Here is an 18,258-nt window from a genome sequence, read left to right on the forward strand (position 1 = left end):
CGAACCTTCCCAAATAGAATTCTGAGCGTATTCAAGGGCCCTGGGATACATTTTCCAAACTGCTACACAGGATGAAGTTGACCTTCTAGGCAAAATTCTTATATTTGCTCCTGTAGAGAGAAGGAATATGAACATTTTTCTTGCTGTTTCCTTTATATAACATTTGAGTGACCTGAGGCAATGTGGTTTATTCTTCCTTCTCTTCAGTTAAGGTTTTTTTCAGCTTCTTTTAAGTAAGAACATAAAGGTCAGGTTATCATTTCACAAAATGCTTCATTCTAGCTTCTCTAACCATAATATACTTTCACTAATTATTTCATAACTCATTTAAATGGGAGGCATTCTAGAAAAGAATTCACTGAAACAACTCCTCAAGTAACTAATTATTTTTTTAAAACACAGGGGAATTTTAATTATAATGCCGGTGTTATTTAAAAGCGGAGTGTGACAATTTGCATCTTGAACATCTATTGTAATAGGAAAGAAAAAATATGTCCCTGAATGAAATAATAACTCAAGTAAATGCAATTTAGTTGGCCTTTTATTTTCTTGATTTTTAAGAAGCAGGAAAAAAAATATGGAAACTTGGCCTGAATTGTAAAACCACATAGAAAGATAAAAGATCACCAAATTGTGTTCCTAGAAGACCATTATTTATGAGCTTATTTTAAAAATTATATGCTGTCTGTTTTTCTGACACAGATTTGTCATGTGTCACTATTGAATGTATAGCTATGATAGCAAAATCTTCTCATCTTAGAAGAAAACATCTAAATCATAGTGTTTCCCAAAAGGAGTTGACATTTTCAAGGCACTAAATGGATAAATCGATTTTCATTATTATTATCATTATTACCATTATTGTTATCTTCTTTAATTTGTATTGTGGAGAATTTCATTGATTAAAAATAAATGACTGATTACATAAGAAATTGTTTACAGAGTTCTGAAATATAGTCCTTAGATTGAGAAGCAAAGTGATAAGGGAATAAGTGTGCATCTGGATTTAGACTAAGTCCCAGTCTCTGGCCATAGAGCTCTTAGCTTTTTCCAGTAAGTTCTTAACCTGTCAATTTGGGTATTTATCTCACAGACTGTTTCCGAGCATTACCAGGTACTGTATACAGATTCACTTTCTGAAGCAGAAACTGCTATAAAAAGCAAGTCAGTGGTTTTAATACTAAGATATAAATGTTCAAAAATTAACAAAGACAAATCTACCTGGACACAAATACACTAATACACTATAATGTATCCAGCAGTCAGCATTGCTTTACCCTTGGAGGAGCCTGTCCTACGCCATCCCCAGAAGTATAAATGCAAACAGAAGTACCAGTTAGGCTCCAACTGTGCTCCTCAGAGCGTGCAGGGCAAGTCAGTGGACAAGGAGCTGTGTGGGCGGGTAGGTGTGGGGATGGGTGGACAGGTGGTCATGGTTGTATTAAAAAACAAAATAAAATGGGATGTTTATGCTTATTCATAGGAAATCTGTTGTTATCTAGTCTTCTTACATATTGGAGTTAATCCCTCATCCCCAGGAGGGTACCAGTTGTGTTAAACTCCAAGTTGAGACCAAGTGAACTCCCATGAACCAGCTTCAGTGAATCTTTTTCAGTTGGAAAGTCATTAAAAAAGGTAGAGGGGAGTGCCCTGCACCTGTTTCTGAAATGATTGCAAGGTTGCTCAATCTCAAACGCCTGCTCTGGTCAGTACAAACTGTATTGATTACATTAACATAATAGTAGATCCACTGGTCAAAAATGAATCCTTTATTCCAAGGGATTTGGTCACTGCTTGCCAAAAAATCTCCATAGATTTAACTTTTTGAAAACTCAATTCAGGCTTGCCAGTTTGTATTCACAGATTGCAAAGGCAGATATCTGATCCAAGATTACAATATGTATGTCTTAGGATTTGTTGCCTATTTTTCATCACCCTGAAAAAACATATTTTGCATCATTACATGGGAATATTGAAAGTTGTTCATTCCTAATAATACTTATTAAAATAACGCAATAATAATCATTGTTAGGTCTCTTTATACTACGGCTGTCATTGAATAAGAATCTACTCTGCACTAGAGCTTTACATCCTACATGTTGTTTGAAAATTACCACAGTCTTGGGAGGTAGGTTATTATTATGTCTGCTGAACAGAAGAAAATCCAGAGGCTCAGATATCTGGGAACATCTAGAGTAGGGAGGATGTGCTTGGCCAGATGCAAGTTCATTTTCACGGTAAAGGTTAGGGAAGGAATGAAGAAATGCTCATGCTTTTTCCTTTTTAAGTGGCACTTGAATATTCCCAAACAGTCAATTTTCTAATCACAAAGTTTTCAATAGTTAATTAATTTGTATACTATTGATACATAAAGCAAATTATTCCAACTCAGTTTATCAAGAGTATGTTTATGTATGCACATATATGGGTGAGTTTAATCTGCAGAAATCCAGTGAAGCAGGAGGAGAAATAGAAGGGAGACAAGAGAAGGAGAGGTAGACAGGAGGATGGCAACAGCGGAAAGTTCTCTTTATATGGCATAAAGCCCCGTGACTTCATTGGTAAGGCAAATGTCTACTATTAACATGACATACTTTGCTAGACACATAGCAGAGAGGATGGTAGGAAAGCATCATAGATAAGTTCAGTGCTGCTTCCCTTCTTCAGCTGTTCTCAATCTAAAGGACTAAATAGAAGTATACATGGCACAGAAACACTGCAGCATTTTAGATTAGAGCTAATTGGATAAAAATAAAATTCCCAAATTTCAGTCAGTGTGATGAAGTTGCTTTCAAATGAAGATTTAATAGCCCAGGCATTCTTTACTGATAGAACTCAAAATGAGTAGAAATACTGATAGTCAGTAGCCTGTTACATTGCAATTTTTAACAAAATGCTGGATGGAATGATACTTCTTCGTTTATCTTTCCTACTCTCCTTCCCTCTCCAGCCAAGTGTGCACTCAAGTCTTAAAGAGCACTTGAGAAGCTCCTAGAAAATAGGATGAATGGTGCATGGCAAGATCATTGTGTAAAATATGCTGACTGATTAAAGACAGATTTAATTTGCTATACTTCTTTTTATCAAAAGACACTTTGAGAAAGCAAAAATGGAAGAGGGACATTATTTAATATGGGCTCTATACAGCACCTGAGAGTACAAAACATTTTTTTTGTTTTGTTTTACCCAAGCAAAGCCTACTGTTACCATTTAGTGGTGACTGGTTTTTTGACTGCTAATGCTTTAAAAATGAGATTAAATCAGGTCCATGGTCTTTATTACTAGGAAGATATATGCCCCTTGTGAATTCTAGTGGTTTGGCAATCTTAACCTCAGCAGACATAACATTAATGTATTCTGTGTTGCCAAACAGCATGGTTTAAAATGCTGTGAACAGCCTTATTGCTTTGAAATGATACAATCTAATATGAGATTGTAACTCAGTGACTGAATCCATGCACCTATCCTTGTACAGAATACTAAAGACCAAGCCACTGTATATTAATATCTCACAGAGAAGGAATTGTTCTTCAGTTCACTACTGAAAGACAGAACATGTGAACGTGAATGTAGATTGCACGAAGACTGAAACTGCAACGTAACATGAATGCAGTTAATGAAAGGCCATTTTCATTAACAGTGCATAGGCAACTGCCTTTTGTAATAAGGCATCAAATACTAGCCTGCTTCATTCAAATCAGTAGACCTTCTTTCGCCTTGTGGACAACTGATGGGTGGGATTTATGAGGGCAGAAATTCTCTAGTGACTGAAAGTCAAATTGTCCCCTTTCCACTTTATTTGGAGCATTCTGAGAAAGCTGCTTTTGCCAAATCTGCAGCATTTATTCCACTTGTTTCTCCTAATCAATCATAATTAACATTAACATTCAGTTCTCTCTACACTTTATGCTCATCAATCAAATTTCAGACACCCATCACTCCAAGGTTCCAGTTACTTTATAGCCTTGATTTTCATGATCAGGATGTCACCTGGCCTGTCTCCTGAGTAGAGGGGGTGTTCTGCATCTGCACCTCAGTCTATCATTGCTAAAGCAGACCAGGGACACCTCGAGGTAGAGTGACCCACTGTCCTGGTTTTACCTGGCACTCAAGTGGCTTCCCAGGATACAGGACTTTCAAGTGCAAAAATCAGGTCAGTCCAAAGAAAAGCAGAATGGCTAGCCAGTCTACCTTTAGGTAAAATCTGGCTTAACTGACTATGGAAAACTTTGCCTTCATCAGTTTGGGTGGCTTTCACAAAGTATCATGTACTGGGTAGCCTGTAAACAACAGACATTGATTTTTCAAAGTTCTGGAGGCTGGAAACCTAAGATTAGGGTGCCAGCATGACTGGTTTCTGATGAGGGTCCTCTTCTGGGTTGCAGATTACAGATGTCTCATTGCATCCTTACATGGTGAAAGGAGCAGGGGTATTCTGTGGTTCCTTTTATAAGGGCACTAATCACATTCATGAGGACTCCACCCTCATGATCTAATTATCTCTCAAAGTCTCCACCTCCCAATACGATCACATTGGGGGTTAGAATTTCAATATACACATTTTAGGGAGACAAAACATTCAGTCTGCAGAGTTCTTAGTAGAGAAAAGAAGCTACAGAAGAGTAATTTGAAGCTAGATATGGGGATTAACCACATTTCTATGAGATGTAATTCTTCACAGCACCGCCTGACAAAATCACCTCTTTCAGATTGAACTTTCTCAAACCCTCACTAGGAGAGTGCATGAGGGAGTGGTGGTTCTGCCCAATTGTCCTGTTATTGATGAAAATGAGTTATCATTCTGATCTGTCTTCCAAGATGAGACTAGACTAAGTAGGGCCTGGGAAAGAAAGCCTACCACAAATGACTAAACAGCCTATGATTCAATTTTGTTTTTACTGAGAACTAAAGATTACGTTGAAAGCAGCCCTTCAAATCTGCTTACCCATTCATAACTTAAATTTATTTCAAGTTGGATCTGCTTACCTTGCTTTATGGTCAATACAAAAGTTAAAAAAAAAAAAAAAAACACCAGGTTTTGGTGAAATCATTATAGTAACAAGTGAAAAAACTGATTCTTCTCTTTGCAGGTCTAACATTTCAGGGGCCAACAGAAATAATTATGAGCTGCCTTCTAACCAGAAGAGTGGGGCAGAAATAGCAATATCATGGATTCCAGAATGGTCAGTACCATTTTTTCAGGGTCTACATGACTTCAGTGTATCCAGGTGAAAACAAAAACTGTTCATATTATTACTCAGCTATTGAGCCAACATGTTACCAAGTATTAAGAAATTTGGAAGCACTGGAAGCAATTTTTATTTCTCACTTGAGATGTATATGTTGTAGGCCATGCCACTATAATTAAAATAAAATTTACTCTTCTTAAGGCACAACAACGAAAAAATTGACTCTGCAAAAGTTTCGCATTTAATGAAGCTGTAAAGTAGAATTAGAAAATTATTTTTTTCTAATATTTTTCTATTAAGAAGTCCTCCCTTAGATATAAGTAGTAAGTCAACTTGAAAGTTTTGTTTAAAAAAAATCTCATAACATTATGCAGCCAGTTCAGGTCCTATGACTGTTTTCTAAGCTAATTTAAGGAGAAAGGTTCGTCAAAACCATGAGAGAATAAACATGAATCTTTTTTCATCTTTCCTTTTTCTTAAAAGTGTGCATTGTTGGTGAAAATGTAAATTAGACAGCCATTATGAAAAATGGTTATGTAGCTTTCTCAAAAAACTAGAATTAGAATTACCATATGATACACCAATCCCACTTATGGGTATATATCCAAAGGAATTGAAATGAGGGTGTATAAGAGATATCTATACTTCGTGTTAATTGCAGCATTATTCACAAGAGCCAAGATGTGGAATCAATCATGAATGGGTGAATGGGTAAAGAAAATATTTTATATATATATGTGTGTGTGTGTGTGTATGATAATATATATACATACATACAATGGAATACTATTCAGCCTTAAAAAAGAGTAAATCCTGTTATTTGTGATAACATAGATGAACCGACAGGATATTATGCTAAGGGAAACGGGATGCCAGGCACTGAAAGAAAAATACTGCATGATCTCACTTACAGGTAGAATCTATTATAAAAAAGATAGACTCATAGAACTAGAGAGCAGAATGGTTACCAAAGGCTTGGGAAGATGGGGCGTGGTAAGGAATGGAAATATGTTTGTCAAAGGGCACAAGGTTTCAGTTAGAGAGAAGAAATAAGCTTTTAATATCTATTGCACAACGTAGTATACATCAAAATTGCTAAAAGAGTAGACTTAAAATGCTCTCACCACAGAAAAGAGGTAAGTATGTGGTGACAGATATGTTAATTTGCTTGATATAATCACTCCACGATGGATACATACATCAAAACATGACATTGTACTTCATAAAAATATATAATTATTTGTCAATTTAAAATTTAAAACATTTAAAAAATGTACATTATTTCTACAAAAATTATTTTCTTATCCCCAAAAAAGAATAAGAAGAAGAGAGGAAGGAGGAGGAGGAAGAGAAGGAAGAATCCACTTACCTGCTACTGCAACTTTTGCTGTCCGACTGATAATTGAGCCAGAATCTCCTAAAGATGCCTCACATTGGTAAAGTCCCTCATCTGGCTTGTGGTGTCTGGAATGAAGTATGTTTTGTATCAACAGAGACCCATTTGAAAGTTGCTGCTTCCTTTCGTCCATTCCCAAGGCTAGATGGATGCCATCTTTCTTCCACTTGATCACTGGAACTCCTCGGTCAGACTCTGCAGAGCAGTCGAGGAGGACATTTCCTCCCCGCATTGTGACGGCATCAGAAGGTTCTGAGAGGAAGCGCAGTGCTGTGAAAGCTTTAATTTGAAAACCTGGAACAAGAGAGCAAAGGGAAATATGTTCATGTATTCAAATAAATCTCAGGCTTAGATTCCCTTTCTTTTCTTTACAAAGCTTTTCACAAAAGCTGAGGGCTTTGAAAAATGTCCAAAAATAAATAAAAACTAAAATCAAGGATATTATGTTAAATAAGTAAAAAAGTACCCAGTCGAGGTAATGGCAATTAAGAAAACAATTGGTTCCAAAATTTAATACTATGAGAAATTGCAAATTCATATAAATTCTGGCATGCTTATTACCACCTATCAGTCAGTACATGAAAATTTAAGCAGAAAAAAACTAATATTTTCCAAATAAAACTAGATATTTTAAAGTAGCAATAGTTATTAGTGTGGTAGCTAAGATTTGGGGGGAGACTATTTCTATCTCTGCATTCTGATTATGGCATCCATTGAAACTTTTAAAATATCCAATCAGATACAGTGTTCTGTAAGAATAAAAGTCAACTCTGAACAGCATGGGTAAAGTTCTTTAGGACAAAGCTCAGCTGGGTTTTAAAATAGGTAAATCCCACTGGCAGAAGCAAGTCAATAAAGTCACTACCTAAAATCACAAATCCCTGAAGGGTCTTAATTTTCATCCAAATGTTTCTCATGGACTTGGAAATCTAAATAAATATAACAGTTGAAATTTTTTCATAAACATAAATGAACATAAATAATCAACGAGGTAAGAGAAAGTCATTTAAGAATCTTGAGGGGAGGGAGCAAGTATAATTAGTTAAAGTATATTGTTATCGAAGCTGGCAGCATAGCATTTGACAGAATACTCACATGATGAGTCAAAGACCTTGACAAGGTTTCAGGAGGTCATTGGCTCCACCATTTGCTCAGACAGGTGTATGCTTAAATCATTCAAGTCAAATTACTTTCAATTTCATTTTGCACAATCTTAGAGGCTAGAGATTCTACAATGTCCCTTGGTATCTTGTTTTCAATATTTAATCATTTAAAGAGTCTAACTGAATTTTCTTGCTGATGTTTAATCCCATTTTCTTCTGAAACACCTTGTGTGAAAATGCATAAGAGATGGCCATTTTCTTTAAGATCCCTTTATTTGTTTGAAACAGCATTTCATTTCTTAAAAAATACCACCTAAATTATGTTTTAGTCTTCTTTTTTTTTTTTTTTTTTTTTTTTCAGCATAGCAACCTCGACTTCATTAGCTTCCTTAATTTTTCTGTAATGGGAACACTTTTAGTTGTACTTCGTAAAATCATTCCATTCTTCTGTCATTTAAAAGGCAAGCATCTAAATTGCAGGTAATCCATATTCTCATAAGGGATTAGCTCATACTCTTCTGATGGACAGAAACTATTTCTATCTTTGTACACCCTATTTTCCAGTGAAGAGAAGGCAGAACAGCTTCTCACAGTTTCTCCCTGGTTTTATTTGCTTCATTCCTGCATACTCATTTTTTCTAAAACTTATGTTTGAAGTCTGTTATTTTGCCAAATGATGTCTTGTGTCATTCACTGTCATATACTCATTCCTTTCACCTTGGCCACTAACTCAGAAAGCATCTGGAACTTAGTTTGAATTAATATAAATTGTAAAATAATGGTGAGCACATAACTCTACTGTAGATATTGATGAACATCCCAGATGACAGCAGGCTGGTGTCTTTATTTTCAAATAAGCTCCTTCTCCCCACAGATCCTTTTGGCATAGCCAACCCAATTATAGTACATCCTGTTCTTCTAGTGGGAAGTATGTTGAATGGGGTGTCCGGATATCTAGCCTTAGGTCTTGGCTTTGTCACTTCAAAATTCATGACTCAGAAAGGTCTTTTAAGTCCTCAGAAACTCAGTTCCCTCATCTGCAAAAATTAAGAAGTTGAACTAGATGATCTCTAAGTTCAATATCTAGTGTGGAGGCTTTCAAAACAAGATTGGGTGAGAGCATCTGTCAAATGAGCCTTGCTCTAAGCTTGCTGAATCAATGCAGACTGATTTTGCTGAAAATACCTTTCCCATGTCTACATGATCTCTTCCTCTACCAGAAAAGAATCACAAGCTAGCAAACCTGGCCTGAGAAACACTAAAGATGAGACAGCAGAAAGAAGTTCTAATGTCCTTGAATGCCAAGATATTTCACTAGAGTAATACCCACAATTTCCATACAAGTAGCATTAATAAAGAAGAAATAAATTTGAAATTCAAGACCAGGCAACTATATTAGAAAGCATTTATTGCTTTTTTGTTCTTCCTGGGGCCTATATTTTAAACACAACCTCACGTTGAGCACCTTATTTATGTCACAGAACACATAATACATTTAACACAGCTGTTTATGACAGCATGTTAATGAGCATATGTGCCCATTATCACACATAAACAATCCACTTAGTCTGAAACAAGGAGGTTATGACAGTTTTCAGTGCTGTGAGTACATAGATCAACTTTTCTTTAACACAATTACCCTTGCAGTTCACTGGCAATTTGAGCTTTTTGTACTCTTTATAACAATTATATTTTGAATGTATGGCTTTGGGATATAGGCACCTCACTGCTTTAAGTAGCTTGCATTAGTGATTAGTTTTATAGAAGAGATGGATCCCGGTGAATCAAGTTTAATAGAGAAATAGTAGATGTGATTCTATTGGTCTCCTTTTCTAAGTTTCAGTTCATGATAGTGACAGTGGCAGGAGGCAGACAAATTCACAGGCAGACAGGGGTAGGTCGCCAGTGAAACCCAACCTTCAAGCTGAAAACAGCCTAAAGCCTGAAAACTGGGCTGCTGGTTCTGAATGGAGTCTGGGACCAGAGTGAGAACTTCTGTTCCTGTTTGCCTGTTCTTTCCTGATTGGTTCTTTCTGAATAATTCTTTTTTTTTTTTTTTCTTTTTTTGGGGCGTTGGAGTCTGGCTGTCTCCCAGGCTGGAGTGTAGTGATGCAATCTTGGATCACTGCAACCTCTGCCTCAGGTGACTCTCCCGCCTCAGCATCCTGAGTAACTGGGATTACCGGCACATGCCACCAAACCTGGCTAATTTTTGTATTTTTAGTAGAGACGGCCATGTTGGCCATAGTTGGCCAGGCTGGTCTCGGACTCCTGACCTCAGTTATTCTGCCTGCCTCAGCCTCCCGAAGTGCTTGGATTACAGGCATGAGCCAATGGGCCCAGCCTGAATAATGCTTTTTAATCAATCAAATGTTGCCTTTTCCAAGGCTACCTACAGCCTGCACCTCCCCCATTCTGAGCCTATAAAAACTCCAGACTCAGCCACACCTGGGATCGACCCACTGCAGATCACCTCTCTGCTGAGAGATATTCTGTCACTCAATGAAACTTTTCTCCGCCTTGCTCACTCTCCAGTTGTCCACATAAACTCATTCTTCTGGGATGCAGGACAAGAACCTGGGACCCACTGAACAGCAGGTGCAAAAGGAGCTGTAACACTGTAGCCCTCCAGGCCTCCACTGCTGCCTGGAGGGCCATCCAAGACGACAAGAAGCAGCAGTGGGGCCGGGCCAGCCCAAGAGCCGTGGGCCAGAGTGGGGCAGCAGGACTGAATGAGCTGTAACACTAAGGAGCCGAAACACACTCCTGCCCAACCCCTGCCCCGTTCCCTGTGCTGCATATGGCAGGAAGGAGAGAAGAGCTGCAACCCTTCTGGAGGCGAAGACCTTGGGACTTCCTGAGTCAGAGCTCTGACACACCCTTGTTTGCTGGGTTGCGGGAACAAACAAACGGTGACGTGCTGTAACACCCTTTTGGGGCTCTGCGGTTGCTGGCGTCTCTAAGTTTTGTGGGTGTCACCGTGTTCCCCCGGTCCAGACACAAGCATCCTAGGCAGAATTTGCTTGCAGTATGCCTGGTCCAGCTGCCGGCAACTAAAGCTGCCTGCCCCACCGCAGCCGCTGGCGCACCTGACCCTGTGCGGTGGCTGGACTCTGCACTTACTCACTCAGACACCCCTCACCGCTCCATGCCTGGCAAGCCTATAGTGGGAGTGGGATCAGGGGTGGTAGCACCAGCCGAGCACAGCCTGTCAGGCTGAGTGGGCGGAACCAGCTCAGCGGCCAGCTCAGAGCCCAGTGAGGCCCAGGCAGGAGTGCCGCGTGTTGCGGAAGATTTCCTACAGGGGAAGGGGCACGGAAAACTACCCTGTGTCATTAGGCAAGGCTACCTTCAACTTCCTTGTATTTCGCACAGGCCTAAGAAATGTCCCACGAATACATTACATTGACATCAATTTAGGTCCCCCTGAACCCTTTCTCTTAGTGTACTGGTTCCATTTGGAAAGATTTTGCCCAACAGTATATAATTTCTTAATATAAAACAATTTTATAAAATGACTTCATCCAGTAATTAATCTTAAATCAACTACGCTGATTTAATGTATGAAGAGAGGAAGACAGAGATGATAAAACTGAAGAAGACAACAAGTAGAAGTAACTTTGGAGCCTGTGGCTCAAAAAGTTGCAGTCTGGAATTAGGCACTCAGAGTTCAATGAAAGTGTAGACCTCTTGGAAAATACATGAAAGGAGATCATGGGAAGATAACAGAAGAACTCATTTTGAGAATCAAAACTAAACTTCCTATTTACAATGCTGCAGAGAATTTTACATTAGAATTACAATGGTGATGATTTTATCCAGGAGAAAACCTAATGGAGAAGTTTATTTTATTTGGTTTTATTTTTAAGGTGTCCAATGGCCATTCCCTTGAAACCTCAAATAGTTACATTTCCAAGCCTTGCTTCATAAAGAAAGAAAGAAATCCTTTTTTTCTTTTCTTTTTTTTTTTTGAGGCGGAGTCTTGCTCTGTCGCCCAGGCTGGAGTGCAGTGGCCAGATTTCAGCTCACTGCAAGCTCCGCCTCCCGGGTTTACGCCATTCTCCTGCCTCGGCCTCCCGAGTAGCTGGAACTACAGGCGCCCCCCACCACCCAGCTAGTTTTATGTATTTTTTAGTAGAGACGGGGTTTCACCGTGTTAGCCAGGATGGTCTCGATCTCCTGACCTCTTGGTCCGCCCATCTCAGCCTCCCAAAGTGCTGGGATTACAGGCGTGAGCCACCGAGCCCGGCCAAGAAATCCTTTTAACTCTGCTGTAAAATCACTTAAGGCAACTATAATATATTTTGGAGAAATAAACTGGAAAGTTCCAAAATCCCATCCATTAAGAAACTTACACAACAGAGTCTGACAGCAGAGTTCACCATAAAAATGACTGTTTCCATCTCTCTCTTTCACTCCAAATGTTGGTTTGGGAAGATTTCTAAATACTTGGTTAAAATATAGGGACAAAGCCATATATGTTTTAACGCTTGGCTAGCTTTTCTTATCTATATTGGTCTGAAGAAAAGTAATTAAGTGTCAGATCATCATTGGGCCTTCTCCCCCTTTTCCTCCTCCTCTTACACTTCCTCCTTCTCCACTTCTTCTTTCTTCTCAACTTTTTTAATTTTTTTTGTGTAAAATGATAGTTTGTAAGCAGATACCAAGATAGCAAAACCTTCCATGCTTCCTGATGAGGATATAAAAGAAGGACTACTCTTGAGGAATGTCCCAAGGGAGAATTTTTATTATCTATTTGTTTTAGTTTTCTCAGACATAAATAAGCATCAGAAATAACACTGCCAAAGACATTTCAAGTTTATATTAATTATCTATACATAGAGAATATTCTTAATATATTTTAGAAACTCACCAAAATGATCAAATAGTACAAATGTTTCTCTAAGCTTAGTCACTTTGTGCTTGCTCTCTTTGTCACGTTCTTCTTAGGTCCAAAGACCATTCAGCCACAGAGGCAAACTAGCTTAAAATGGGATTTTTAAGGCATGACATTTTATCTACAATATCAAACATTGTTAAGTATAAAAAATAATTCGCTATGGAGTCAGAAATCTCCTTCCAGGTCCAAAATGTAAAAGCTTCTGGTTAAGGCAATAGAAGCTCAAAATGAAATTTAGAAAGGTAGCATGGAAGTGGGGGAAAAAAAGCTCCTACAAGATTTTGAGATTAGAAAATGTCATACAAATCCCCATAGAACTTGCTATGCCTAATTTTATCACTTAAAATTACACAAACTTTCATTTGGGGATGCTTAGAGTTTCTGATGATCCCTGAATGTTCATATCAACCCATAAAACCACGCCACTATCATCTCTTCTTAGAAATAGATGCTACCACATTTGCTTCTTTTTGCTTAAGACAAATAAAGAGACCTCCATTGAAGGAAATAAAAATAATTCTATGGATGATGCAATATAATCTACTTTCAATTTATCAAATATCAATGAGATGTGCAACTGTAACTCTGGTCTTTAGCCCTGGAAAAAAATTATAATACTTGTGAGGCTATGCAATGGAGCAGGAAATTTAAAAAACAAAAACAAACAAACATGAATTAACAGAATCCCTAAGCATATGTTAACTTCACTGGGTTTAGTACATCAGAATATAAATTCTGAAACAGTGGTTCTCAAAGTACGGTCCCTAGACTTGCAACAGCAACACCTCCTGGGAACCTGCTGAAAATGCACAATGTTAAGTAAAACAATGGTTACTAGAGGCTGGGAAGGGTGGGGAGGGGATAGAGAGAGGTTGCTTAAGGAATACAAAATTGCAGTTAGACAGGAGGAGTATCTAATGCTCTATAGCACTGTCTGTTGACTAAAGTTAACAATAATTTAGTGAATATTTTCAAATAGCTGGAAGAGATGATTTTGAATATTCCCAACCCAAACAAATGATAACTGTTTGAGGTGATAGATATGCTAATTAGCCTGATTTGATCACCAAACATTGTATACATGTAAGAAAATATCAGCCTGTATCCTATAAATGTGTACAACTATTGTGTGCCAATTAAAAATAAAAAAATTAAAAAATGCACAGTTCTAGGCCCTGCCCCATACCTACCCAACCAGAAACTGTGTCAGCAGAGCCCAGCAATCTGTACTTGAAGAAGTCTTCCAGGAATTCTTGCACTAACTAAAGCTCAAGAACTTTGCTCCAAAACATCTGGTAGCCTGGATTGGAGCAAGGGGATTCTTGCCTCCCTTGTACTGTCTTGTCATGATGTTTCATATTTGAGGAATTTGTGTAATTTGGGTTGATTATTTTTCTAAGTAAGTAGGTGAACTTAGAAGGATAATCTAGAAAGGCAAATAATTGAACACTTATTTCAACATGTTTTATTAATATTTATTATATATTTCTCTTTGAAAGGCTGAAGTGGAGAAAGGATCAAGAAAGAAGGCTATTGTTTACAATACCTAATATTTCCTCTATTACAACCAGCACACTGTTTGGGCCCCAAATGACCTTACCCCGTTCAGCAAAATTAAACTTCCATGGTCATTTGGATATTTAGAATACTCCTTGGAATATTCTCGATTCTTCACATAAAGGGCTACAAAAGGATTTCTTCTAAACAGCAACAATAGCTGCAATCCTCTTCCAAAAGAAGTTTGGGTTCATCCAGTAGTCTTTATCACATTGCCTTTCTTTTGTTCCATTTTAGTTCCGCAGTATAATTGTAGACACTTCCCTGGCTCCTCGCTGATCTGCTCCTTAGTCTAGTTTAGTGTCTAGATGGGAAAACTACAATAGCTATTTAGCTGTGCTGTAACCTGAGGGTGAACTTTGTGTATTTCCCATTAATGGAAGACTTTAACTTCCACTAGACCAGAGAGAGAAAGTGTACACTCACCAAAGGATCAGCACCTATGACTACTGAGGTTCCTGTGAAGTACTGGTGCCATTTTATGCACTTCGATAAGACATTTAAAAAAATTGTCAGAACACGTGGTCATATTTTTAAATGATTACGTTCATTCCTCAGTTGCCAGAGACTAACATTTTAAAGCCATTTAAGACAAATTTTTATTACTAAAAAATGCAAATCAGAAATGAATTAAGTTATATGGAATTAATTCCTGAACTTAAATAATGTAAAAAAGGCTGATCAGGAAAGAAAACATATGCATTTTACTGTGAGAATGTATTAAGGATCATTAAAATATAGGGAAGCTATGGATGAAAATTTAGGTGAAAATTTAAAAGGAACAGTCGAAGTTCCTCCCTCATTAGAGTTGCCAGATTTAGAAACAAAAATTAAGGACATAAGTTATATTGGAATTTCATATGAAAAACAAATTTAGTATAAATTTTAGTATAAACATGTCCTAAATACTTATACTAAATAAATATTGCATAAGACCTACTTATACTAAAACATTATTTGTTATTTACTCAAAATCAAATATAACAGAGCATCCTGTATTTTATCTGGGAAACCTATACTCCACGAAATTCCTTCTTAAGACCATAGCTAAAGTAAGCAACTAGCAAATAAATTCCTACTATGCTCCTCAGTTGTCACATATCTAGAGAAGAGTAAATTCTTGGAAAGCTAGCATGACTGAATCAGGAAAAGTGACTTTAGTGTCAGGACATTTGTTCACCAAGTGCAACACCACCAAATATTCTCAGTAAAAGGGTGCTGAACCGATTTGCTCTTGTCATCATGATTCTTTTTCTCTTCCCCTTACAAGAAACTAAATTTGGAAATACAAAGGTAAGATGTGGAGTTCACAAAGCAACTATCCCAGCTGAAATCTCTTAGTGAGCCCACACAGAGGCTCCACTTCTGACATGCTGAGCACATGGCATCTTCCACAAAGCTGAAGAAGCTTTGCAGAGATCTGAGGTTTTTAAAGGGCAAGAAGTGTGTGCCCCAGGCAACTGCCTGAGTGTCCTCTGGCTAAATCCAATGGTAAAGAACAATAATAAGGGCTAAATTGGAGTTGGGTAGTAACATCCTCATTCCTTTGTTGCCCCAAGAGTTAACTCTCTAAGCAGCAGTTTGATTTTGCTGTGTGATACCAGGCAAATTGTAATGAAATTTCTTTTCCAGCCCAACAAGTAACACTTCCGGACATGTAGGTTATCATTCCCCAGGTCTCATACAAAATTAACACTAAAAAGAGAAACTTTGATGTGTTGCTTAATCTGCCCTGGGTTTGAGCCTTCTTCCCTCTCAGTTTGACAAAATATAAGCTAGCTTTCTCTGCCGCGTTTTTCATCAGTCTTTCTCTAAGTAGAGAGAGGGATGGCATTTTATAAATGCAGAACTGTCAACTAAAACACTAAGGAATGTTCTCATGATATTTAGAAAAAGTGTGATTTAAGGAATACCCAGTGCATGGGATCATCTCCATTTGGATGGCAGCCAGTGGACAAGCTTTAGAGATGCCATTTATTGTGAAGTGAGTGAGCAACTTTTAGAAACCTCTTATCAAGTTACCCATATTTACTGTACACAATACAAAAATATGGACATAAAATCATATATCATAATAATTGTCCATAACCTTGCTTATCCAATAATGATCACTTTAACAGAAATTGTTAAAGTTTCTGTGCATTTCCTTCCAGGAAATTATTTATTTCTTAATTTATAATGATTTGCTTTATTATCCACATGGTTGTGATCATATTTTATATTCAAATTTGATACTTGTTATTGTAAGGATCCTTCTATACCCATTCTTAATTGGATTGTTTTCGGTTAGGTTTTCTCAAAGGGGAACTCAATTGTACTACGTGTCATAGTTTTCACTCCTACTTGGAAAATTGCTTGCTTTTTAGTGGCACATTTATTGTAGCACTTTGTCAGTAAGCCTATTAAGTTTGAAATTTTGCTTTAAAGGCCAAAGGAAAAATATTGCATTGACAAAATGCAACTGAAATGATAAACTTTGTAATATTATTTTGTTTGTACTGTAATGCTTAGCAGTGGTGTAAAAGACCTTAAAAACATCTTCATGCCATTCCTTCATCCATCTAATATTTATTGAGCACCTACTGCATCAGGCATTATTCAAGGCTGGGAACAAACGATCTTGAATAATCCTTAATAAGCAGCCTAATAATTCCTATCCTTCTATGTTTTATATTCTAGTAGGAAGGAACAGACAATAAAGAACTAACTGAGCAAATATGTACAATGTCAGAAGAGACTAAGCGCTCTAAAAGAAAATCAAGAGGGAAAGGGAGGAGTTGTGGTATTTGGAGAAGGTTTCATTGAGGAGGGTAAGAGTTGGGCAAAGACCTAAATATTGTGAAGAAGGATATGGTCATAGTCTGCTTAAGTTGCCATAACAAAATACCATAGACTGAGTGACGAGTGGCTTAAAAAGATTCATTTCCCACAGATTTAGAAGCTGGGAGGTCCAGGATCGAGGTGTTAGCAAGGCAGGTCTCATTCTCAGGCCTCTGTTCTTGGCTAGTGGGTGGCCACTACCTCACTGTGTGCTCGCATGACCTCTTCTTTGTTCATGGGGAGACAGAGAGCTTGGATGTCTCTTCTTCTTATAGGAAATGTAATCCTATCATGGTGGCCTTACCTTTATGAGCTTGTATAACCCTAATTATTTCCCCAAAGTCCCACCTCTTAATACTATAACATTGGGGGTTAGGATTTTGACACATAAATTCTGGAGGACGCAAACCCTCAGTTCATCACAGACATGGAGCAGATACTTAGGGGAAGAACTCCGCAGGCAGAGGATGCTAAGGCACCCAGGCAGGTGTGACCAGCCCATCCCAGGAACAGCTGGGTTGGAGTGAATGAGAGAGTTCCTGCAAGCAAGGTCTGAGAGGTCACAGTGACATTGAATGGGACCTTGTAGGCAAGTGAAAGAATTTTGCTTTAACTGTCAAATTTACAGAAGAGTTTCAATAAGGAGAGCAAAAAGGTCCAATTTACGTTTTAAAAGTAGTAGTTGTCAATGGAGGAGCAATTTTGTCCCCTAGGAAATTTCTGGTGATGTCTGGAGGTATTTCTGGTTGTCACAACTGAGAGGGGTGTTACTGGCATCCCCCGTGTAGAGGGATGTAGCACACCTTACAATTTACAGGTCAGGCCCTCACTAGAACAAATCACCCATCCCAAAACATCAGTAGTGGTGAGATTGAGAAACCCTGTTTTAAAGGATCATTCTGGTTGCTGTCTTGAGAATAGAGGTCATTGGAAGAAGCAGAGAAACTAGATTGGAGGCTACTTCCATTGTTCAGGTGAGAAATGATGAGATTTGGCCTAAGGTATTGCAGTAGAGGTGGTGAGAAATGGTCATATTCAGGACCCATTTTTAAAGATAGTGTCAGTAGGGTTTTGAGGGATGAGATGTGGGTTGCTCAAAAAAGAAAAGAGTCCCAGAAGACTCCAAGGAGATTAACCGAGCAATTTATGTAATTTATATGAAAAAAGAAGGCACTTTTAATTGCAAAAGAAAGCTCCCAGCACAGGGGTCAGGAGACCTGAGTTCTTTGTCTGATCTGCCCCTCATTAGCCTTCTAAGTATGGGCTACACCACTGGGAATCAATTCACTCATT

General features: G+C 38.0%; 1 protein-coding gene across 2 annotated transcripts in view; it reads right to left on the reverse strand.

The window, feature by feature from the left end:
- Positions 1 to 18,258, reverse strand: part of DCC (DCC netrin 1 receptor) — a 1,210,743-nt gene that overhangs the window by 791,086 nt on the left and 401,399 nt on the right. For both annotated transcript variants that reach the window (XM_028837901.2, XM_028837898.2), the window contains exon 2: positions 6,559 to 6,879. In XM_028837901.2, coding sequence (XP_028693734.2) covers positions 6,559 to 6,879 — 321 coding nt within the window. The remainder of the gene's footprint in view (positions 1 to 6,558; positions 6,880 to 18,258) is intronic.

The sequence above is a fragment of the Macaca mulatta genome, chromosome 18 (genome assembly GCF_049350105.2).
Source record: "Macaca mulatta isolate MMU2019108-1 chromosome 18, T2T-MMU8v2.0, whole genome shotgun sequence".
Lineage (NCBI taxonomy): Eukaryota > Metazoa > Chordata > Mammalia > Primates > Cercopithecidae > Macaca > Macaca mulatta.